The sequence below is a fragment of the Manis pentadactyla genome, chromosome 3 (assembly GCF_030020395.1).
Source record: "Manis pentadactyla isolate mManPen7 chromosome 3, mManPen7.hap1, whole genome shotgun sequence".
NCBI classification, from domain to species: Eukaryota; Metazoa; Chordata; class Mammalia; order Pholidota; family Manidae; genus Manis; species Manis pentadactyla.
The window spans coordinates 218,083,334-218,108,679 of NC_080021.1; the positions used below are offsets into that span (position 1 = coordinate 218,083,334).

Sequence of the window (25,346 nt, forward strand, 5' to 3'; positions counted from 1 at the left end):
CAAATGCTTTCCAGAGACAAAGTTGTAAAGCAGATAAGTACCAAAGTCACTTTTTACCATAGCTATTCTGTGTGTCAACATAAGGGCTGGCAGCGACGTCGGCTGAACGATGAGGAAAGCGGGTGGAGATTTGGTGAGACACAGAATAGCCATCTTCATATGAGGCTTCTGTAGGGTCCAGAGAGATTTTGGCACACTCTATTACAACATCGTGTGTTTCTAATCTCTTCCACCTGTAAAAGGCAATGAAAGTCAAGAAACACAAGTCATAATCCACTCAATCAAACCACCAAATGCTTAAGAGTGCCCCCTCTATGCCTGCCGCTGAACTAGGATTAGCAAAGAACAAGGCAGAAGCATCCCAGCCCAAGTACTAAGCAGTCCTCTTATATAAAGAATTAGTCACTCATTTTACAAACCTAAAATACCCTCCCTATGTAAAATGGTTATATCAAGTCATCTGAAACAAAAATCTCATCAACAGAAGACCAGAATAGTCTCAAAATAGAACAACCATGCAGAACAATCACCAGGGGGAAAATGTCCTTTGAAACAAAGGCATCAAAGTACAAGGAGACCTGGAAACGTCTGGGTAGCTGACGCTGACGTCAGGTCTTCCATCAAAGCCCCGGGATTCTAAAATGCCCCGAGGCCAGAAACACGGCACACAGGAACTCAAACTCAGAGAGGACATTTAAACGATTGTCTAAAGATTCCTGCTACATGATCCACCTTGCCACTACTGACAATTTAGCCTATGAAACCAGACATACATCAAGATGTGCAACGACGTTCAGCACAGATTCTAACAGAAAGAAAAAAGAAGATGACCCCAAGTCAAACCAAAGAGATATATTCTGAAGAAGAAAAATTATTACACCACCATGAAAAAGCACGCTTCTAGCAGGACAGTGGTCGCCAGGAGCGGGGAGGGGACTGACCACAAAGGGCAGGGAAGAATTGTCTGGGCCATGAAATGCTCTTTATCATGATTGTGACTTCTGTCAAAACTTAACAAAATTGATGAATTTCAGTCTATGTAAATTATAACTTAACTAAAGTTGATTTTAAAAATCATGCTTTCCAATCCTGGGAATGAAGAATAAAGCGGGGGAGATTATGCTCCCTGACTTCAAGCTCTACTACAAAGCCACATAATCAAGGCAATTTGGTACTGGCACAAGAACAGACCCATAGATCAAAGGAACAGACTAGAGAGCCCAGATATAAACCCAAGCATATATGGTCAATTGATGTACGATAAAGGAGCCATGGATATACAATGGAGAAACGACAGCCTCTTCAACAGCTGGTGTTGGCAAAACTGGACAACTACATGCAAGAGAATGAAACGGGATTATTGTCTAACCCCATACACAAAAGTAAATTTAAAATGGATCAAAGACCTAAATGTAAGTCATGAAACCATAAAACTCTTAGAAGAAAACATAGGCAAAAATCTCTTGAATATAAACATGAGCAACTTTTTCCTGAACACATCTCCTTGGGCAAGGGAAACAAAATAAAAAATGAACAAATGAGACTACATCATGCTAAAAAGCTTCTGTACAGCAAAGGACACTATCAGCAGAACAAAAAGGCAGCCTACAGTATGGGAGAATATATTTGTAAGTGACATATCCAACAAGGGGTTAACATCCAAAATATATAAAGAACTCATATGCCTCAACACCCAAAAAGCAAATAACCCTATTAAAAAATGGGCAGAGGATATGAACAGACACTTCTCCAAAGAAGAAATTCAGACTGCCAACAGGCACATGAAAAGATGCTCCACATCGCTAATCATCAGAGAAATGCAAATTAAAACCATAATGAGATATCACCTCACACCAGTTAGGATGGCCAACATCCAAAAGACAAACAACAACAAATGCTGATGAGGATGTGGAGAGAGAGGAACCCTCCTACACTGCTGGTGGAAATGTAAACTAGTTCAACCATTGTGGAAAGCAGTATGGAGGTTCCTCAAAAAACTAAAAATAGAAATACCATTTGTCCCAGGAATTCCACTCCTAGGAATTTACCCTACGAATGCAGCAGCCCAGTTTGAAAAAGACATATGCACCCCTATGTTTATCGCAGCACTATTTACAATAGCCAAGAAATGGAAGCAACCTAAGTGTTCATCGGTAGATGAATGGATAAAGAAGATGTGGTACATATACACAATGGAATATTATTCAGCCATAAGAAGAAAACAAATCCTACCATTTACAAGAACATGGATGGAGCTATACCCTAGTATTATGCTCAGTGAATGAAATAAGCCAAGCAGAGAAAGACAAGTGACCAAATGATTTCACTCATCTGTGGAGCATAAGAACAAAGCAAAAATCGAAGAAACAAAAACAGCAGCAGACTCACAGAATCCAAGAATGGACTAAGAGTTGCCAAAGGGAAAGGGACTTGTGGGGGCAGGTGGGTGGGAAGGGAGGGAGAAGGGGAACAAGGGGCATTACAATGAGCACACATAACGTGGGGGGGAGGGGCATGGGGAAGGCAGTATGGCACAGAGAAGACAACGAGTGACTCTAGCATCTTACTATGCTGATGGACAGTGACTGTAATGGGGTAGGTGGTGGGGAATTGATAATGGGGGAATCTAGTAACCACAATGTTGCTCATGTAACTTTATATTAATGATACCAAAATAAAAATCATGCTTTCAAAGAGGAAATGATTTTTGGTCAGGATATAACGTTAAATGAATAAAGGGAACAAAAATACTCAGAGATATGCCCACAAATAGATATGACCACACTTAGTATTCAAATTGGAAGAACTGAAGTTACAGGTGGTATTTCTTTTCTGCTTTCACCTCTTCAGTATTTGACAAATGTTCTACAAAGCCCTAATAACTAGGACAACATTTACTTGCTCAAGTATAACCTTACTTTCTTTTAGACAACATAACTTTGCTATGCATGTTTCTAAATAGTTAGTAATCCAACAGTGTCTCTTCCAAAGTTTACTGAGAAACAGCCCAGCAGTCCTGAGGGCACTCCATGGGTCTACCCTAACAAAGCATCTGATACTACACAACTATTCTAAAATGCTTATCATTAAACCTTACATAGGGAAAATGTGGCATTCAATATAGAATGAAAGAATGCAGGGCCTGGGAGAAAGTAAGATTTTAGGGTTGCATCTTCAGTCACCACAAGATTCTCACTGCCCATGGTGTTTGTGCTGAGTGACAGTCTCCTCTTTAGCTATTATCAGCATTTCAGGAAAGTGACTGAGTTGGACCAAGAGTCCGGATGCATATGTACACACAGGAAGATCGATTTTAGAGAAGAAAACAAGAACCATATTTAAGTAGAAATATATTTAAATGTTTTTATCAAAGTAATGTATGCTCTCTTACAAAATTTCCTTAGTTTCCTAAAGGGACTTTACATATTTTAACATCTCTGAAACTGGCAAGTATAGGCTAATCAGTTGGGCACTAGTTTATCTGGCATTTTTTCTTTCTCAGACATACATAAAATATAATACATCCTATACACAATGGCCTACCACAATCAATGAAATACGGTAGTTTAAAAAGTCAATATAGTATTAAAAGGTACCTCCCATGCCTCGCCCAACCCTTTTGGTAGCTGCTTCCAATTTTTTTAGCTGAATGGTCACCCTACCTCATATTTCTAAAGAATACTCCCTATGCTTTAAATTTCCTGATGTATGGATTTCAGACACCATCTATTAACTTCCTATTATGGTAGGTGAGGATTTAGGCAACTTTCATATTTCCTAACTCTTCCCCAACATGCTCAAAGTGTATCACTGTTTTGTTTTGTTTTTCAGTATCAGTTTCAACAATTACTATGACTATTTAAGTACTACTTATGGCTGAGCCAAAGAGGATACTATGGTATTTCCTTCTTTGTTCCATTTAGTTGGCCTGGAGTTGCAATTTTTCTGTTTCTTTTCCTCAGTCTTCTGTGTATCTATTACTAATTCTTCTTCAACTTACTCTAACAACTCTGAAACAATGGCTAAATATGATTTTTATATAATGATATGCAAATATCTGGCAGGATTATTCCCCCCTCCTTTCTGGAGCCACCCTCTCCCACTTCATTCTGGATGGTTATTCTCGGCACTGTGGTATAGTGGTACCCCAGACTTCCCTTGCCCATGATCCTAACTCAGGTCCCTGCTTCCTGGACTCTGTCTTGTTCATGTTCAATTAGATACCTGATGGGTATATGAGAGGTAAATTTGGGTACCTGCCTATCTAAAAATATCTTATACTTGATAGAAAATTTGCTGGATCTAGAATTCTAAGTTGAAAAGCCTTTTCTCTCAATTTTGCAGGTACTTCAGAAGCTAACACGACTCTGCTTTTGATCCTTATTAAGTGTTTTGATTTTTTTCTCTCCAAAAGGTTTATCCCTAGTGCTCTGAAATTTCAAATACTGAGAATCGGCAGCATTGGTTTTTTTTTTTGTATCATTAATCTGCAATTACATGAGCAACATTATGTTTACTAGACTCCCCCATCATCAAGTTCCCTCCACATACCCCATTACAATCACTGTCCATCAGCATAGTAAGATGTTATAGAATCACTACTTGTCTTCTCTGTGTTATACAGCCCTCCCCGTGTTCCTTCAGTTTTTTTTTCCTTTGTTCTTATACTCCACAGATGAGTGATCATTTGATACCTTTTTCCACCTGGCTCATTTCACTGCATAATACCCTCTAGCTCCATCCATGTTCTTGTAAATGGTAGGATTTGTTTTCTTCTTATGCCTGAATAATATTCCATTGTGTATATGTACCACATCTTCTTTATCCATTCATCTACTGATGGACACTTAGTTGCTTCCATTTCTTGGCTATTGTAAATAGTGCTGCGATAAACATAGGGGTGCATCTGTCTTTTTCAAACTGGAGTGCTGCATTCTTAGGGTAAATTCCTAGAAGTGGAATTCCTGGGTCAAATGGTATTTCTATTTTTAGTTTTTTGAGGAACCTCCACACTGCTTTCCACAATGGTTGAACTAATTTACATTCCCACCAGCAGTGTAGGAGGGTTCCCCTTTCTCCACAGCCTCGCCAACATTTGTTGGTTTGTCTTTTGGATGGTGGCGATCCTTACTGGTGTAAGGTGATATCTCATTGTGGTTTTAATTTGCATTTCTCTGATGACTAGTGATGTAGAGCATCTTTTCATGTGTCTGTTGGCCATGTGAATTTCTTCTTTGGAGAAGTGTCTGTTCAGATCCTCTGTCCATTTTTTAATTGGATTATTTCTTTTGTTTGTTGAGGTGCATGAGCTCTTTATATATTTTGGATGTCAACCTTTTATCGGATCTGTCATTTATGAATATATTATCCCATACTGTAGGGTACCTTTTTGTTCTACTGATGGTATCCTTTCCTGTACAGAAGCTTTTCAGCTTGATATAGTCCCACTTAATTCATTTTTGCTTTTGTTTTCCTTGCCCAGGGAGATATGTTCATGAAGAAGTTGGTCATGTTTATATTCAAGAGATTTTTGCCTATGTTTTTTTCTAAGAGTTTTATGGTTTCATAAGTTACATTCAGGTCTGTGTTCCATTTCGAGTTTACTTTTGTGTATGAGGTTAGACAATGATCCAGTTTCATTCTCTTGCATGTAGCTGTCCAGTTTTGTCAACACCAGCTGTTGAAGAGGCTGTCATTCCCCCATTGTATGTCCATGGCTCCTTTATTGTATATCAATTGACCATATATGTTTGGGTTAATATCTGGACTCTATATTCTGTTCCACTGGTCTGTGGGTCTGTTTTTGTGCCAGTACCAAATTGTCTTCGTTACTGTGGCTTTGTAGTAGAGCTTGAAGTTAGGAAGCGAGAAGCAGCATTCTTCTTTACTAAACCTGGGCTCTAGATAAACCTTATCAATCTGGAAACACATGTCCTTCAGTTCCAGCATTAATATATTTTCTTTGTGTTATTTGTAGTTGTATTGGAAATTTTCTTCTATTATTTCTTTCACTATTTCTTCCCCCAACAAAGTTTACTCCTCTCTTTTTAAAACTCTTTTTTTGGGATGTAGAACTTCTTGGACTGATTATTTTAAATTTCTTACATTTCTTCACATATTATGCATCTCTACCTTTGATTCTGCTTTCTGAGATAGTCTCAACTTTACCTTCCAATTATTTTATTAGAATGTTTATTTTTGCTATCAGTTATAATTTTCAAGAGTGCTTTCTTTAGTTTCTGAATGGTCCCTTCTGTGGCATCCTCACCTTTATATATAAACAGACACCTCATCTCCATAGCTATTATAAATATTTCCTTCTGCTCCCTGTATTGTCAATGTTTCTTCCAAGCTCCTTTTCCTCCTCTTTATGTTGGTCCATCTCTTGCATTACAGCTTTCTTCAAAAGCCAGATGACCCCTGCCTATGCAAGGTGAGTGAGGTAAGCTAACCTAGTAGGCTTCCAAGCTAACATGGAACATGAACGTGAACATGCTCGTTCAACTATAAAACCCCAAATCCCACCAAATCTACAGTAAGGATCTGTTTATTTTTAAACATAAATTCCCATAAAGGAGAAGAATGGGAGAAAAGAGAATAGCTCCACAAGTTTCTGAAAATGGAAAGGAGACAGACAAGTGGTAGCTTGACTTCACAAATCCAAGAAAGCAGAATCCTAAGTTGCCAGTGTTTCAAATCTAAAATCACCCTGACTTATATTGCAGAATCCTTAAAAAGCTAAAGAATTTTTATACCTCCAATACTTCTCAAACTGGAGACAAGTAACAGGTAGGTGAGGGCAGCTAATAACAAGATAAGGTGACAAGTCTTTGGGGAGCAGACCCCTTTCCCAAATCTATGCTCCCAGGCAGCAGCCCTTTTCTCGCCAGAAATGAGACTATTTTCTGGAAAGAGTGTAACAGCATTTCTGGACCAAACTACTCCAGAAATAGTTGATGGCATGAATACCCTTCAAACAAGGGGATTAAGTGAGCACATACATTCTGAGTGCCAAGATCACCAACCCTGCCCCCCACCAGCCTCCTGTGCAGCCACACCCCTCAGAGGCTAGAGTTCAGAAGGCCCTTTTCTAAAAAACTGTGACCAGCTCAAGAGGAAAACAATACTGTCATCAGTATCTCCAAGAGAAGTTCAGATCAACACACCAGAAAGCTCAAAGTAAACAAGTCCCACCCTGTGAACAGAGGTTTTTGGTCTCCCCACCTAAACACAACCAGATCACCCCACCTTGGTGAGAAGCCTCAAAGATTTAAAAAGAACAACAGAAGAGCAGCAGAGAGGAAATAATTACACAGGGAAAAGAAAACCTAAAAAACCCAAACAATTGTCAACATTCTCAAAGACAGGAGAGACTGCATCCAGGAAACAAAAACAGCTGACTATTAAAAAGGAGCACAGAAAACTAAACACAGTTGCAGAAATGCAACTATAATAGGATTAAAAGACAAAGACAAGGAAATCTTTAGGAGGTAGAACCAAAGAGCAGACAGAAAACACAGGAGAGTGAAGAAAAGCAGAGGATCACTCCAGAGATCCAATTGGAATGCTGGAAGTTCTAGAAACAAAGATAGAGACAGTGGAGGAAAGGAAATCATACACAAAATAACTAAAGAAAATCCCCTAGAACTTCAACATGAATGTCTCCAGACTGAACAATGAGAACAGATTCATACCAAGGACATCACTAGGGAATTTCAGAATACAATGAGAACAAAGAATAGACTCTACCAGTTCCCACACAGAAGAATACAGCCAGTACAGATGTTCAGAAATCAGAATGTCTTTGTATTTCTACAGCAACACTGGAAGCAAGGTGACAATGGCATAATGCCTTCAAACTGCCAAATGACAGTGAGTCCTGACTCAGATGGCTACACCCAGCCAAGCAGTTGCTTCTTTTCTCTACAAACGACTAGAGGACATATTCCAGGGCAACAAGAGTAAGCCAAGAAAGAAGACGTGAGAAGCAGGAAAAAAGAAACCCTGCACCGGAGAGAGAGAAAGGAAGGCCCTAGGTGAGATAAGATGACATCTGTATACAAGGTACAAAAGACAACCTGCTCAGATCAGGACATGCCAAGAGACGGGCATGCTGCAGGCCATCACTGCCACTGTACTATCTTTTCAACTTAGAACAAAGCGTCTAGGTGACCCTGGCCTAGATAACTTTTCTGCATGCAGCTTGTCTTGAGTATACATTGATGAAGATGCTACTCTCCCTTCTCTGCCTGGATCAGCTGACGACATTACTTTCATCCCACAGAGGATTCTGTTCTGACCTATTCCTTCCTGGAAGCAGGCCATGGAGAGCATGGACCCAGCAAATAAGCAGTCTCCTCCCTCTGCCGTACTTCGGCAGCAGATCCAGGACATGGCTCTCACTGCAGGCCTTGCCAAATGCTCTGACTACAGTAAGCCTTAACATTTCTCAGGACTCATCATGACCTTGCCCGCTGACTTCCCCATAAGGGGCTCTGTAGACACGCAAGGAAGGGGAAGCTGGACCAGGACTCCGACACTCGGTTCTCTCTCTCTTTTCCTAGGACCTCCATCTAACAGTGACAAGATTGCCCATTCCTTAGCCAGGCTTTGCTTCCTAATTAGCTTTTCAAAACAAGTAATACATTTGGTAAAACTCTTAAAGAAAGAGAATGATTAACATCAAAGCAAGAACTGTAGCTATCTCTAAAGTGAGACAGGAAGCAGTAAAAGATGGCAGCAACTGGGGAAGGTAATATCCAGTTCTCAAGCTGGGTGGTGGTTACATATGCAGACAGTCACGTGCTGTTATTAAACTTTATATACATGTTCTACTCTGCTTACAAGAGCTCTCACAGAAAGTTGCTTTGAGCGGACTGAGGCTCTGTGGGGGCGGGGGGGTTGTGCAGAGGTGAGATTTGCTACAGGGGGGAATCAGGCAGTGAGCCAGCTTTTTTAGTGGGAGATCCCCAAATGTCACTACCTGTGAATTGGCTTCCCCAAAAAAGGGCTCAATCGCCTGCCTGGGGAGCAGAAGCCTGGCTGGCAGCAGAGAAAAGTAGGGGAGGGAGCCAAGCTTCTCACAGAGCAGTGCCGAGAATGCCATGTTACTCTCTCCTGTCGTGACTCAGCTCCACCCTCCACCATGCCTGGAGTCCTCAGAGGAGGAGCCCTGAAGGTTCAGTTTCCCCAGAGAATAAACCTGGAAGCCTCTGCAGGGCCCCATGGAGGACAGCAGACTTGAAGAATTGGAGAAAGGGACCCAAGCCATCCAGCCACTTGACATCCAAGCTTCCCACAATCCACCTGTTTCCGACTACACGCTGCCCCGCCTGCCTCACACAATCCCTGGCACCACTTAGCCGAGAGACCCTCCGGCCTCTGCAGGGCAGGCATCTGCAGTGCAGCATCCTCCACTGTTGGACGAGCCAGCAACTCTGTCTGTGAGGAATATGTTCTAGATGCATAAAAAGCTTCAGCTGCACAAGTCCTTTAAAATGGACTGATTCTGCAAGTGAAGAATCTGTGTTCCCAAATAATGGCTCGACAAGGACATTTTCTAGATCACACTATCAATCTCTCAAGAGGGTCCGTAAAATTCTGTCACTAGTTTAGTTTCTATACCTTCGAGGGTCCAGTTCATGGTCCTTGGATCCAGTCACTAATTCCGGATGAATTCGCACATGCTCCATCATTGGCTAGAAGAGTTTGGGTTGACAAATTATAAAAGGTGCACATTTCTGTGGTATCTCCACACAATGGAATACTGCTTGACAGCAAAAGGAATGAAGCACTGACACGCACCACAACATGGACGACCCTGGAAACATGTTAAGTGAAAGAAGCCAGACACAAAAGACCACATATTCTATGGTTCCACTTACAAGAAATGTTCTGGATAGGCAAGTCTATAAAGGCAGAAAATACATCAGTGGTTGCCTAGGGCAGAGGCTGAGGGGGCAGGTTGCAGGGAAGGCTGAATTTCTTTTCAAAATCTCCCTCTGCCATCTCATACAAAAGTTATAAATGCAGCCTGTGTACACAGTCTGCTAAGTCTCAAACGAATGAGCAGATTTCATTTACCTTGACCACTTCTTCAAAAGTCTCCAAGTTTTCCTTCATACTGTAGTGAGAACGCAGAAAGGAGACGAAGTTGCAAGGGTACATTCCATAAAGGCGATGAAAGAAGGCATAAACACTGGCATGGAGATGGACGAGATAGATCTCTGTCACGTGGCCTAAAAAGGGAACCATTGAGAGGGAACTCTTAGCTGGACACAAGATGATTTGTGCCAGTAGACAGACATGAACACGTGGCCGCCAGCATGACTTTCTGTTCCTGTACACACCCACCTTGCTCCAAAGATAGCAAGTGAGAGTGGTTTTCTGAAACACCGATCTGAACACACCAGCCACCCCATGTACAATCCATCGGTGGCTCCCTATGGCGTTTGGATAAATGCCCATCTTCTTAGAGTGACCTACAGGGGCTCTACCTGGTCTGCTCTCTGCCCTCCTCTCCAGTTATCCCTCAAAAAGGACTCCAGACTTTCTCACAATACTCAGCTGCCCTTACGACGACGGCATTCCCCCTACAGCTGGTAACTACACCTCTCCACTGGCCTGCTCAGCGTGAGTCTCTGAGGAGAGAACACTGCCTTACTCTCCTCTACCCTGGGACCCCGCACAGTGCTGAGGCACAACAGGCATTCGAATATTTGCAGAATGAATGTGTGACAACCCTTTCAAGTCACTACATATAGTCTTACTATGCATATTTGTAGCAATAGTGAAAAACAACAATAGAGTGAGAAACTAGCTTCAGGAGCTAGGAGTGGGAGGGATTGAAATTTCATTAACTATCCTTACCGAAACCCTGTGGCAACTGCCAAGTCAAAGTATGCACAAAGCTGCACCACGCTGAAGGACAGACCACTCCTCTCTCCCGGGAAGAGCCTGCTAATCAGCCGGCACCCTATGAACCTGGGCTGGTCCTTCGATCCCGCATGGGAAGCCACAGCATCCTGTTCCACGGGGCTTACGCATTTCATTCCCTCAACACAAATGCCTCATGCTGGAGTCACCAGCAGGTCCCAAATCTCACATGCTGTAGCTGTGGAGGCACCTTGATAGTGTTGTGCTACCAACTGATATAGAAAAAAGCCCACTGTGTTCAAAGCCAGAGCTCTAATTAGGACACACGGGGTTTTCCCTCCTCCTCCTTCATGTACAACAGGCAAGTTCTCGGAACCAGAAGTTTGTGCCCTGTCACCACAGAACAGCAGAGTAAGACAAGAAGGTTCCACAGGTTTAGTCCTGAGTCCTACAACACACACTGAGGTTGTTTTTCAGTTTACTGAAAACCGCAAGGTTTTACATCCTACCAATGAGCTTCTCTGACGACTTCCGGCCCACGAGAACAAGCACGGCATCTCCTCCACAGCCGCACGTCTTCTTTGTGCCTATGGTGGATGCACCCGGCATATTTCCTCATCTGGCTAGTGACAACCACCACTTCAGCCATAAAATCTCACACATCCCCCCCTTATAGCTCATGACCTGTCACTTAGCAAACAGAGCATTCACCTGGTCAGGTGATGCAGGGGTAAGGGAGCGGTTACCTGGTTTCTTCAGGCACCACGATGAAAGACGGCCAAAAATATCAAAGAAATCATGAAGATGCTGTTTTCCCGATTGTGGGATCATTGGTAGCATGGTTATCAACACCAAGACACCTGTTGTGAGGACAACGACATCGGTGTCCATCTGCAGAAGGAAAGTCGAGCAAGAACACAGACCTGTCAGGAGCAGGACTAGGACCAGCACCCGAAGAGGCCCTAGCACCAAAAGGACGGCAGGTTAGAGGGGTGCTCACGCTCATTTCCCTGCCCCTGTGGGCTCTGGGGGACAACCCTCAAACAGACTTGACAGAACACTACTGGGGACAAGCCTGACGGAAATGAGGCTGTGAGGATCATTTTTTGAGGCACCAGGACACACTCACCAGGAGGGGAGCTTACACTTGGCCTGGGGACCCCCAAACCCTAAAGCCTGAGGATGTCCTGTGTGTAACACTTGGAGGGAAGCACAAAGCTGCTTTTCAACATAACAAAGGAACTCTGTTGTTTTCGTTCATTCCACCAAATCCTAAAGTATTTATTTTTTGTTAATCAATTGAAAAAACACTACACATTGACAAGTAATTGACTATTTTTAAAGGATTATAACAGAAGTATAATTTAAGAAGAAATCAGTATAGCACTAACAAGTCTACTTAACAGCTCACCTTCATAGCAACATTTCAAGATCAGCAAACAAAAGAAGACATGGTGACCTCTGACCATGTCTACAGTTTATAACTTTAGGCTGACTGAAGATACTTAATACCCGATGGATAATGAATCAACTAAGATTAGCTACAGCAGCTCACCTGACCTATAATTAAGTCATGAATGTTTGCCAAGTAACTGGAATTCAGATTTAAGAAACAAGATATTAATCAAAAGGCTACCATGTAGGCAAAGACATTCATTATTCCTATTCAAAAAGGAGTCTGTGAGTTACATCAAGCACCAAACTGTTGTTACAATAGGTATCTAGTAAGAAGCACATAAAGCATTGGTAAAAGAATCAGGAATATATAAGGAGAATTTGCAATAAGTTCCAGTGGGCAAGATCAACTCTAATTTGTTTATCATGACATTCTAACTGAAGGCCTAGGTAGTAGCCCATGATTAGTTTTCAAGGCTTACCCTTCTGGAAAAGCTAAGTGTTTTGCAATCTGAACTAAACAGTGTGTCTCAAAATTGGATCATATTCTCATTGATCTATTTACTTTAAAAAAATTGGGTTGTTAGAATCATTCCCATTTTTTCTCAACATTAAATGCACACTTCATGACGCCCTACCAATGTGACTCCTTGGGACCCACCTCTAGGGATAATGAAACAGTTACCCTTGTTGGCAGAGACAAAAATCAGTCGGCATGGTGCTGTATCAGATGAATCCAAAGGTGCTGCCACCCTGGAACAAATACTACTGGGCATTTTCAGGCACAGGCAGTTAATATTAACTGCATTTTCTTATTTTATAGATAGGAAACAAGTCCAGGGACTGAGACAGAGTAAACAAATAGCCCTGAGTATTTCAGCAAGCCACTGTCAGAACTCAAACCAGAAAGTTCTATTTAGGTTTTGACTGCCTGTGTAGAAAAATGCACTGAATTTAGTGCAAAGAAGTAGAGTGTAACTTACAGAGTTCCTATCGACCAAACCTTAAGTGCAGCTGCAACCAGAACAGGCTCCTAAATGATTAAAACAGGCTTTTAAGCTACAAGAGAATTTTGGACAAGAAACCAGCATGTTTGTAACAGAGGGAAGGCCAGACAATGATGGCATGGGGGAGGGCTGGAATGATGTAATGTTGAACCAACTGGATTAAAATGTTACCAAATTTGCTTGGACAACAGATACTCAACAATCACAGTGATAACTTACTTAGGACCAACTCTGGGTTACATGACATTCAAGAAAACCCAAATACCTGTAAGTGTTTAAAACTCAAAGTTAAAACCTAGCTTGCTTGCTTTAAGTTACTGAAAATGTCAGAAACTATATTCAGAAACATTTTGTTCAAACCCTTACAAACATCGTACCTTGAGACATTTTAGTAAAGAAGGCAAAAGGGGTGCGTGAGAGAGCTTATGCTTCCAAGATGGCTGCAGCCTTACGACGTGCCCCAGTAACGAGAGGGTGGATAACCGAGAGGCGGCCTTGCCCACACATTCATTCATTTTGTCCAAGAGGTGCTAAAAATGTAAAAGAACAAGGGAAATATATCTTGATAAGGCTGGGGGGGTGGGAATCAAAGGAATCAAGAGAGATCCTCCTATGAATGTATGAAGTTAGCACAAACAGAGGCAGCAGTGATGTGCTCCGGTCCCTCACGTCTCCCTGTGATGTCAAGCAGGTAAAGAACATACTAAAAAAATGTTTAAAACCACATTGGCAAGAACATTGTTGCATTTGGCCTGAAGGAGGGAGCCAGTTTGCCATTTCTGAAAACGGATCTCCATCATACAGTCTGCAAGTGTGAGGAGACTCCTTCACGGGCCCTCTTTCTGAAATACAAACGGGCCACTTCTTACAATAACCACTGGCCCCAAGCTTTGTGGCGGGGGCTCCTGAACTGGAAGCAGCTACTTATTGCTACAGTAGCCCAGCCTACACAGTTTGCTCCAAATATAAATCAGGGAGTCTAGCAGTTAAAACTCAGCTCAGAGGGAGAAAAACCAAGATGTGCCACAACAGGCACACAGTGGCCAGGCCGTCAAACCCTACTGGAGTCCCCAGCATTTACAGACACAGGACTCACCAACGCCTGCAATTACAACTCTTTCTTAGCTGCTTAGCACCAACAAAAATAAAAGCAAAAACAAAACACAAACAAGCCCTCCCCATGCCTGGTGCCAGGAAACAGGACTCGTCAATTAGCCCCACTATGTTGCCTGCACTTACAGATTTTCCTGTACTGATCAGACGTCTACAACCCCCATTCAAAGCATGGGTTTAAAGATGGGCACCTTATTGATCAAGTCATCATTGTAAGAAGAAAGATTACAGGATTTCTTTAAACAGCAAGATGTTAAAAAAAAAAAGCCTCTGAAATATATTTTATTTTGCGAAGTTCAGTAAACAGGTCCTGCAAATTATTTTTATACGTTGTTATAATCTGAGTACAATATCATCCATGGCACACAGAAGCCGGAGGAGTAAGCTCCAACAGGCTGCACAATGGGTTTGCATAGAAACTGTCGCATGACACATAGGAAGTGCACCAAACACTCTACTGTTGCATCCCAGTAGTCACCTTATCATGTGGTTCTTGCAAGGTCGTCAGGATGTGCAGGACAGGCTGAGAACTGGTTTCCAGGTAATAATCCACCAAGGTGTTTACAAGCATTGGACCACGATCTAAGGAAAGAAAAGGCAGTTCATTAACATTCTAAATTTATGTCAAATCATTGCCTGTCACAACATCCAGAAAATAGTTTTTATATGGTACCCAAAGTTGTATTATGCATTGTATTTCTGCCTCCTTAATTTAGATTTAAAGATAGGATAATACCAAGTTTATCTGCCTAAATATCCATAAGAGCACATGAAATGCTAACTTCTTTTATTGCTTTTTTAATTATTAAAAAATCCATGTCTGTTACTAATAATTCAGATTATATGAATGTACATAAAAGTGAAAGTCCTCCTCACCACCTGCCTCCCAACCCACTCTTCAGAAACAAACATCCTCAAGCCTGGAATATGTCCTCTCAAACCTGTTCCTACCTGTGTCATCTCACACACATTCACTCACACAGGCACACACGTCCACAGACACCCAGTCTGAGTATGTGTATGTACCGAGGCACTGCAGACACCTTCCGATGCCAGCCCCTGTGTCCTGCTGCGCTCTCTTCATGGGCCTAGTGTTCTGCTGCGTGGCTCTACATATAACTCAACATTCACCACCTATTAAAGGATGCTTGGGCTTTTCCAATTTTTCATGTATTTCATTCAAGGCTATACAGAAACACAGATTCTTTTAAGTGGGATAAATGGTACGTGCTTTTAAAATGATGACAGATACTTCCAAAAAGGCTAAGCACCAATTTGCTCTTCTAATAGTGCCCACTTCCATGATCAATATTTGATTTCTGCCAACCTGGTAGGCAAAAAGAGGTACTGTTTAAATTTGTATTTCTCTCATTAAAGATATATTAAGCATTTTTCATATGAAAAATCACACATATGGTTTACAGAGGAAATAATGTATCTGGGGTGTTTGCTTTAAAATACTTGGGCAGGGAAGTCAGGGAGGTAAGATGACGCAAGAAGGGCAGAAACTCTGAAGCTGGGTCCACAGGATTCATTACGTAGAGGTCTGTGTGTATCTGGAACATTTCCCTGACTAAAAGTTTAAAACACACAGAGTAAATCCACCATGTAAGCTCTTCCTTGGTTTCAGAGACGCTCTTTGTAGGATGAAAACCAAATTTATCAATAGGATTCTAGTCCCTTCTAGGTCAGTCTCTTCGATTAGCAGGTAACCTAAAAGGATCCAATTTTGCTCACCAGAACTGAGGTTCTCTTTAAAGACAGCTGTTACATCGTCACGCACACTCAGCACGGGGGAATCCAGCATGGAGAGGAGCTCCCCGATATTCGCTTGTTGGGCCATTCTCTTACACAGATGTGCTGCGCTGGGTCCGTGGTGTGCATTAAAGCCTCTCAATGCTCTTCATGGGTGCCACAACTAGACTGAGAAAAAGGAAGATGAATAGTGTGTGACAAAAGAGCCCCATTTCTCCCCACAAACAACCTGCAAGACAAACGAACATGCTCCGTGTAGGGAAACATGTGCCCAGACTGTGCTGCTGAAAGCTGTTAGGGTATACGGGTAATTCTTTTTGGCAAATTTATGAAGAGAAGTTCTATGGAGTACAAAAATCAGAAACCTAAGAATGGATGCCCCTCAGAACCTCTGCTCTTACTTCTGACTCCACCTTGGGTTCTAGCTAACACCATGGTTATGTTTCAAATCACCAAGTTAAAAAGTAGGTGAACTATTTTCAGAGGAAGAGTTTAAAGGATACTATTTTCTTTTTGAGAGTGCCATCAAGGTCTGAAAGTATGGCTGGTTAGGAAGTCCATAAGTTCAAGACTCGTTTGAACCAGGGATGGTCTGTTTTTCACTCACCTCAAGACACCTATCACACACTCAAATGCCACTGGCTACAGGGAAGCAGATAGACTCCTCATACTAGTGCACGTGACTGGTTCTTTTGTCCCCATTTTATAGGAAGAGAAACAGAGATCAAGCCTTGTGCTTGGGGTCACAAAGCTAGCAAGAGGCAAAACCAGGGGAGACTGAAATCTGAACCCAGATCTGCTTGACTGCAAAGTCCTAAGACCCTTAAATGTGACATTAAACTTGTGATTTTGATCCTCACAGCAACCCTGTGAGGTAAACTGGGTATCATCCTTATTTAACAAATGAGAAGATCGACTCAAAAAGGATAAATGAGTTTGCCTTGGTCACATGGTAAAGCAGAATGTAGATGGCCCAGCTCCCAGGCCAATGATTATACATGCCATTTGCAGCCATATGAAAATAGATTCTTATTTTCTATTTGCTTGTCTCTGAGAAAGCTAAAGTAGCAGGTCTCAAGCTTTCGTCTACATCAAAACCACCTTGGATGCTTGTTAGAGATGCAGTTTCCTGGACCCATTCCAGAACCGAATTTTAGGCTCAGGAACCTACATTTTAGCACCCAGATAATTCTTATATGGGTGATAAATGAGCCATGTTGGAGAAATACTACTCTGAAGACAAATTCCACTTAAGAGTTAAGCTCTTCCTGCAAGGATGCCAAATTTAAAAAAGCAATGATTCCAGAAACTGACAAGTATTAACTTTCTATCATCTACATTGTTTAATTACAATCTGGTGATACTCACTGATTTGGCTCTTGGTGAATCAGGAGTTCACTAGCCAGGAAAATCAACTGAAATGTCAAAATGCATTTTTATAACAAATCATGATGTAGGGAAGTTGCTGGCTCACACCTATAAATATAAATCTTACAAGTACATCAATTTTAAAGGGCTCAGAAATGTGACACCACAACAATTAATATTTTATTGTCAAAGAGTTCAAAGCTGAAAACAGAAACAAATTTCAACTTTTTATGAGATGAATTAAATTAAATTTGTGAGTGACACCAACCTGTCAGGGCTACTGCTCTGTGAGATGATTAAAGAGATAATGCATGCACACACTCAGCACACTCCTGGCACGAACACTCACTGAGCAGTACTTTCTATTATCAGAAAGAATACTGTGGATAAAATGAAGGTTCCTGTGGCCAGGATTGTCACCTGGCCCTGGTTGGCTAGTTCACCACACATGTGTGGGCAGTATGTTGCTATTGACTCTATATAAAGAGCCCCACCCAGTGCTCTGGGCCACACGGTGGCACAGCTGCAAGGTTGCAGGAGAGCAGAGCAGAAGCTGGAGTGGTGGCAGCGCCAAGGACAGAGGCTCAGGGGACGGCTGTGCGGGCCCAAGAGGCCCAGAGGGAGAGACCGGCTTGCTGTATACAGACTCGCTCTGAGTAAATGAGATTTTAGTGACTGACCTGCCACCGTGGAAATAAAGTTGGATATAACCCTTTTACCCCAAGAACGTTCTACTGTCATTTCTTTGGTCACATTGAATCCATAGTGAACTTGCCTGGGGCTGAAACCCATTGGCAAGACAAATACTAGCAAAACTCTTTGGGCCGCCACTTTCAAGCTGACTTACAGCATATTTAGCTCGCTAGCCCCCACATTCATTTGTACTTCAGGTAAACCACAAATGATTCTCAGATTTAAAAGTATTTTGTCCCTGAATTTGGTTTTGTTCCAGTAAAGCTGCTTCTTAACCAGTCTCAGTCTACTGAGACTCTGAGTTTGTCTTTTGTGTGTATTCAGAAGATAGTAACGTCAGAGCTGTTCCTCCAAATGCAGGAGCTCCATCCAGTCAAATGGGCAATAGTCAGGGCTGACTGGCTTGTCCAATCTGTACATTTAACTTAGTTGTCAAAGTCTAGTTTTTGGAGCCTACTCTTTCCAAATGCTTTAAGGAAAGCAAATATAAGATTTTATTCTAAAGCACAATAGTACATTTTGGCAACAAATTTTTCTCTTTAGTCCTAAAATTCTACCTTTCAATCATACTTTTTAATCTCCAGAAAAAATATAAATCTTAGGCTTTGTGTGAGAGCTTTAGTTTGAGTGCCCTAAAGTCAAGAATTTTTTACATTCTAAAAAGCTCTCATGAGAGTTAAAGCATAAGCTTTTGGAATCAGTCTCATGATTGTAATCTCTCTCCTTATTAAACTCATTCAAATATATCTTGAGGGGTTAAGTATGGGCTGCTGAGAAGGGAAGACAGATTTAGCAAGAGCAATGAGGGATTCCATGTGCGTGAGAGAAAACGGACATGGGTCAGTGGGTGTACAAAGGAGGGGAGGGACCAGCCCTGCCTGGACGTGGTGGTGGTGGGTGAGACGCACACACATTAAACACACTTCACAGCCTATGGAAGACTGACTGGGAAAAGCCGCTTACAGGTTAGCACCACAGACGCATGAAGCACCCACTCACAACTGTAAAAGTCTCTCTTCCATCTTGGAGGTGACCAAGTACAGACAGTAGGAAACAGGAGAAGCTGAAAGTCATTATCCTGATTAATATATTTCTGTATCCTACATGCCACAGCAACATTCCATTAAGTTCAATATTTTCTTTAGTGGCCACATGCCACAGTAGAGTGACACTATTTATTCTAAGGAGCCATAACATTCAACGCCCACTCCCCTCCCCAAAACCTGTCATTCTGCCAGTCTTCGGGATCTTGATAAAGACATGGCCATCAGTCTAAATATCCTGGACTCTCCACCATTCTCACCCTCACACTCAATCCATCAACAAACCCACTGATTTTGCTGCCATCCAGTCCAAGGTCCCCTCATCTCCCCAGGAGGCATGGGGTGGCCCCCCTCATCCTCTCCCTGCCTGTACTCCTGCTCCCATACATTCACTTGCCACCAAACAACAAAGAGACACTCTGAAATAAGGAAATCAGAATCTGTCACTCCTGTTTATCATCCAATGGCTCCCCATGGAGCTAATAAGAATCAACCTCACGAGTGGTTGACAGGGCTCCCACGGTTCAGCCAGTTACAAACACCCCACTCCTCGGCCTCCATTTCACACCATGGGGCCTCTTCATCCCCCTGCTCTAATCTTGGTCTTCTAGAACCCAGGAAAACAGGTTCTTGCTCAAGGGCTTTGAGATGAAATGTTCCTCCTCCTCGAAATGCTCTTCTCCCAGAGCCTCACATGGCTGAGATCTCTGTTCAAAATACCACCTGGCCTCCCCTGACCACCCAATCTAAAGCAACAGAGGGATTGTTAGTCACCCCTTTTGAATACAGCAAGTTGCAACCCTAATCTGGTAATCAGGTTTGATCAAACCAGATACTCAGTATACCCTCAACAAGCAGGAAAACAGGGATTTACCAACGTTTGACTTTAGTCTCTGTGCTTGGTCAAAATCTCTGGCCTTGGTCGTCACAAGGTTTGAAAGCTGAACAGTCAGCCGCCTCCTTTGGCAGCATTTCTGGCATCCTTGACCGTGGGTGATCGAAAACACTGTTCTCGCCATTACCGGGATACCTGATCTACATGATGTCAGTGATGCAGACGAGACGTGCATTGAGAATTACTATTAATATCTGAACATTCATTTTCAAATAGAAGTAAAAACATTCGAGATGTAATATCCAAATTTTGTATTTTATAAATTAAAATTCTGTCAGTCTAAGTATAAATGCAACTTATAATAGAAATTAAAGCGTCAGTAATGATGAATATGAATTTTTGTTCAAAAACAAAAACTTTCAAATAGTTAAATATATTAACTGATATAAGTATTAAGAGGTTAGATTAGCTAGATTAACTTTACAAATCATGTTTATTACTCTTTGAGCCACGTTTATAACAATATTAATAACACATGACAAAATAACAAATTAAATATTTTAATTCTAACTTTGTTGCATTTATTACAAAGTAATCTGTAAGAACTGCATTTAATTTGTAGGCTTATAATCTGCAGTCTTTCATGAAAAAGCCAAATTTGGAAATACCTCACATCTTATGAGGATGAATTAAAAATAAAATGTCAACTTGTCATCTCAATTTTACAACATGAAAAAATCCAAAATCACAGTCAACAACATCCATGCTAAATCACCCTCAAGCCAAACATAAAGAACAGAGAATATGAAGAAAACAATGTTACGAAGAAATTGAAGTACCCAAACACATTTTGTACTTGCTAATCAAATTTTAAAACAGACTTTACAAATACGCTTTAGGAAGACAATTTCTTGTAGCTGTGTGTCTACAGAGGCCAAATATTTAAACAAAAAGCTTGTCCAAATGATTGCTATAGGCTACCAACAATTTTTAGCAGCTGAAGATGAAGGATCTTTGAGGCTTGCCCAAGCTATAAATCCCAGGTACAGGTTCCTTCTAGAAAACAAAGTACCAGCAACTCTTCTGAATTACATTCTGCTTTGGTCCAGAAAGTCAGTGACAGGGCTACATGCAGTAGCTGGAGAGGCACATGTATTTGGTATCACACAGGTGGAACACTGACCACAAGGGCAATCTAGCCGCTGAGAGTGCTGACAAAGTGTTTTTCCTACATTAAAATTTCAAACTTTAACAATCTGGCTACTACAATGTAACACAACTACAGTACTGAAAAATGCTTAACAAAATTTGAGATTTATGATGTGTGATATTCAGCTTGGGCCTCAATGATATGAACACAAACCACTCGACACTGGGTTCCAGTTCACATTCTGGGACTTCTACAATAGGGACAGTGTGAAGTACACTCAAAAATTTGAAAATTAGAAGTCAAACTGAGACATCTTCCATTCTGTTAGACAGTATTAAGTCCCTGTTTGTGAACTGACACTGATCTTTAAGGCAGAAATCCTGCCCTTATTCCACAATTCCTATGCCGTAAGGTGAGGCAAACAGCACAGTAAGTGGAAAGCACTGTGAGCCGTTAAGTGAATCCCATTAAGCTATCCATGTATGTGGACGGCTTCCCTACACCATTCCCACAGACACGCATGCACTGGGCACTCCCACCAGTAAACTCAAAATCAGAACAAGAGAGCTCCGTGATCAGCCAGGTGGCTAAGACTAAACTCATTTCCACAGAAACGCCAGAGCATCTGTACTTATGAAGGATGTACTCTGGGACTTGGAGAATCCTCCAATTCCTAGAAACCACTACAGCACATAATTCATCCCCCAAAAAGAATTAGAACAATTAATAACTTGAGCCATGTTAAGATGTAAATGTTAATTCACTAGCTCAGGGGTTCTCATCTCAGGATGTACATTAGAATCACCTGAGAGTTTACAAAATCCTGATGCCCAGGCCCCACTCTAGAGCAAGTTAGGGGTGGGGCACAGATAGTACATTCGGTTTACTTTTAGAGAGAACCAAGTGGATTTCTAAGGCACAGCCAGGTTGAGAATCTCTGCACGAGTTAAATGACTTCCTCCAACAGGCAGGCTTCAACTTAATGTAGTGGCTAAAACCAAATTTTGCTGCCAGACAGAACTGACTTGAGTGGACAAGTCCACCAAATACTAGCTACACAAGCTTAGGAAAATAAGTACCATCTCAGAGTCCAGTTCCTCCTCTGTAAAGTGGGGATACACCAAGTGTGGCTGTGAAAGAAAGAGAATGCACTGAACACAGCACCTGGCCCCGAATAAGCAATTACTAAACATTGGTAACTTGCCTAATCACTTCGTGCCACAGAAGGCCCAGGTCCAGGAGGGAGCTAAAACCACCTGAATGCAAAGAAACCTCTATGCACCAGTATAACCATGGACAAGATGAAGTACTCCCTTCTGTCTTCCCCCAACCACTGGACTGAGTTTAAACCTTACCTGTTCTGGGGACAATTGGTACTTCAGTTTCTAGTGCTGTCAACCTGGTGTCTTTCATGGTCACTGCAGGGAAAACACACATATAATAACGTTACAATGAAGTGATGTCCCAGACATAGCGGCAGTTAGGGCTCATCTGGGTCAACCTCCTTCCCCCTTTGTCCCTGACAGGTGGCCATCCGGTTTCCACTGGGATCAACCCTCAGAATCATTGGGCACACATGTCTCTTGCTGTCTACACTTCTGAAAAGCTGGAAAATTCTTTGCATTGTGCTGAACTTGTAATCTCTGCCTTTTGTTAACTGTCTGTTTTTAGAGCTGTAAACAGACAGGATAGGCTCTAGAATTAGGGAGTTCCGAATTGAAACCCAAGCCTTGCCACTTATCAGCTGTGGTAATTTTTGGCTATTTATCTTATCTTAGGTCTCTAACATCTCGCCTTAAGTCACCTCATCTGTAAAGTGAGAAAAGCAGCCTCTGCCTCAGGAGGCTGTGTAGGGATTCAATGAGGCGATGCCTCCAGAACCCTGCGCGCAGTGTGTGGCACAGAGGAATCACACAGGGACCCCTGGGGGACAAGCTCCAAGAGAGGAACAGGGATGGGCACAAAGCACCCAGTGGCCGGCAGCACCTCTGCACCCACCCGACTCCCCTCCTACCTACACCGACCTGGCCCCACTGGCCTCGCAGTCCCTCACCATGACATGCTGTCTCTGTCCCTGACAGACTCCACCCCTGCCCCTCCCAAGCTAAGTATTCACCCTTAAAATCTCAGCTTCAACTTTGCTTCATCAGAGACGCCTTTACTTCTCTCCATTCTCATGCCCCAGACTAGGTCAGGTCCCCTGCTAGATACTCTGAGCAGCCTCTACTTCTTTGTGTCACTTACTGCAACCCAATTAAATAGGTGTAATTAGTTCCTGATCATATCTCCCTCACCAGAAGAGAAATTACGTCCGGGGAGAGAGAGCAACTTATTCAGTACTGTACCTCTGGCAGCTACCAGTGTTGCTCTTGTTGACCACGTGACTAGGAGTTAAACTATTTCTTAAATGTTCAAAGCTGAGCTCTGCCTTCAAAACAGCAAAAGCTTAATCAAATCCTTCTGCATGACAAGTGTCAAATATTTGTGAACAGCTCTCACTTCTCTTTCTTCCCCCTTTTTACCTTACTTCCTGTCTAAATTATCTCATGCTAAATAACCACGTTAAATATGAGTATACATAGTTACATTCGTTTGCTTTTAAAATGTGGGCCCTTCCAGCTATATTTAGGTACAGTCTGATCACTGGACTGTAAGCTCCATGAGGACAGGGTCCATTGGTTTGGTCCACCAATGGACACCCAGAGCCTATTTCAGTGTCTGGCACACAAGAGGTAAATACACCCTGTTGAGCTCAGCAAAAATTTCATCAACTTCTTTGGTAGCCATTCCAGGTCGAATAGAGTTAAAGGCTGAGTCTCATACAGTATATACACCTAATTACACTGAGCATGGAAAAGCCTGGAAATAAGCCTTTCAATATACAATCATGGTCAAAGTCGAACTACTGGACTGAGCAACTCCCGAACAATTAAAATCCCTTGCTCCAGATGACAGGGTAATTCTATTTTCTGTGGTGCACATTCTTTGCATTAAACACCAGTAGTCGTGAGGGGCCTACTGCAAGTGTGTGCACAGTACTGGAAGGCAGGCTGGCCTTGCAGAAGGGCCAACCAAACCATTCAGACAGAGAGCGCTCACCTGGCCACAGTCATGCAACCCAACAGAGAGGGAGAAAGAAAACACAGGAGTCTCCAAACTTCAGAATCTTTAAACCAGATGTTAATCCAGTGAGTCATACTGCCTTCCTCCTGCAATCAATTCCCGTGGATCTTTTACCTGAAGAGGCGCATCTAAGGCAAGGGTAAAATTAGGAGATACACAAGATGAGATCCTGTAGCCTGCCCAGCCATGGTCACTGTCCTAGATGAAGGCACTGGCAGAGGAAACTAGCATGGATTTTGTCCAATGCTCAACATGAAGACTTCTTAACTTGTTATCACTATGCTAAAAAATAGTAATGGTCAGCATCAATTTAGAGTTGGCATGTCAAAGGCTACCTGCCATTATCTGTATTTTCAAGTGTTTATTTACTTATTCATTTATACTTAAGTCCTGCCTTATGGAGGTACTGTTAGGTAAAATCATTCAGGCAAGTAAAGTGAGATGGGCTCTGTGAACTTCCTGGTCAGAAGTAAAGAATGGAGAAGACCTCTCACCCCTGAAGATGTGTACCCCTAAGGGGTGTGCATGGAAACATCTGTCAGAACACAACAGGGGCAATCCATGGTCTCATCTTCAAAAGTCATCAACTAGATTTGCCTCTTTGATATCTGACCCAATCTCACCTAAAAGCAACATTGTAAGTATACTTCCACAAGCAATCTTTCTGAGGAAAAACAAGGGAAAGGTTTGAGGGTGAAGATGAGGACTTGGTGCTTTAGTATTTTGAGATTAAAAAGAGCATATGTCACTTATGTTCACAATTCCCCATAATTAATCTCATTCTTGAGGTGTTCACAGGTAGATGGTTTATGTACCTAGGATCACACACCAACTCCAGCCTAGAAGCCGGGGATAGCTGTCACTACCAGGGCCCGAGCAGATTTTTTCACATATTTCTACCCTAGACAAGAGATGCATTATAAGGTGTGAGAGAGCTAAGAGCTATATATATCTTTATGAAATACTAGTGGCAGGTACCTAAAATGCCT

At 42.1% G+C, this 25,346-nt stretch overlaps 1 protein-coding gene across 8 annotated transcripts in view; it reads right to left on the reverse strand.

Moving 5' to 3' along the window:
* TSC1 (TSC complex subunit 1) overlaps positions 1-25,346 on the reverse strand; it is a 50,925-nt gene that overhangs the window by 18,400 nt on the left and 7,179 nt on the right. For 2 of the 8 annotated variants that reach the window (XM_036913456.2, XM_036913449.2), the window contains exons 2-10: positions 24,334-24,485; positions 22,590-22,652; positions 16,128-16,313; positions 14,869-14,972; positions 13,655-13,807; positions 11,622-11,766; positions 10,084-10,238; positions 9,625-9,698; positions 58-233 (exon numbers count right to left, since the gene is read on the reverse strand). In XM_036913456.2, the coding sequence (XP_036769351.2) occupies positions 58-233; positions 9,625-9,698; positions 10,084-10,238; positions 11,622-11,766; positions 13,655-13,807; positions 14,869-14,972; positions 16,128-16,233 (913 nt within the window). In that variant the 5' untranslated portion in view covers positions 16,234-16,313; positions 22,590-22,652; positions 24,334-24,485. The remainder of the gene's footprint in view (positions 1-57; positions 234-9,624; positions 9,699-10,083; positions 10,239-11,621; positions 11,767-13,654; positions 13,808-14,868; positions 14,973-16,127; positions 16,314-22,589; positions 22,653-24,333; positions 24,486-25,346) is intronic. The other 6 variants (XM_057499161.1, XM_036913454.2, XM_036913451.2 and 3 more) reach the window with 5 other exon arrangements.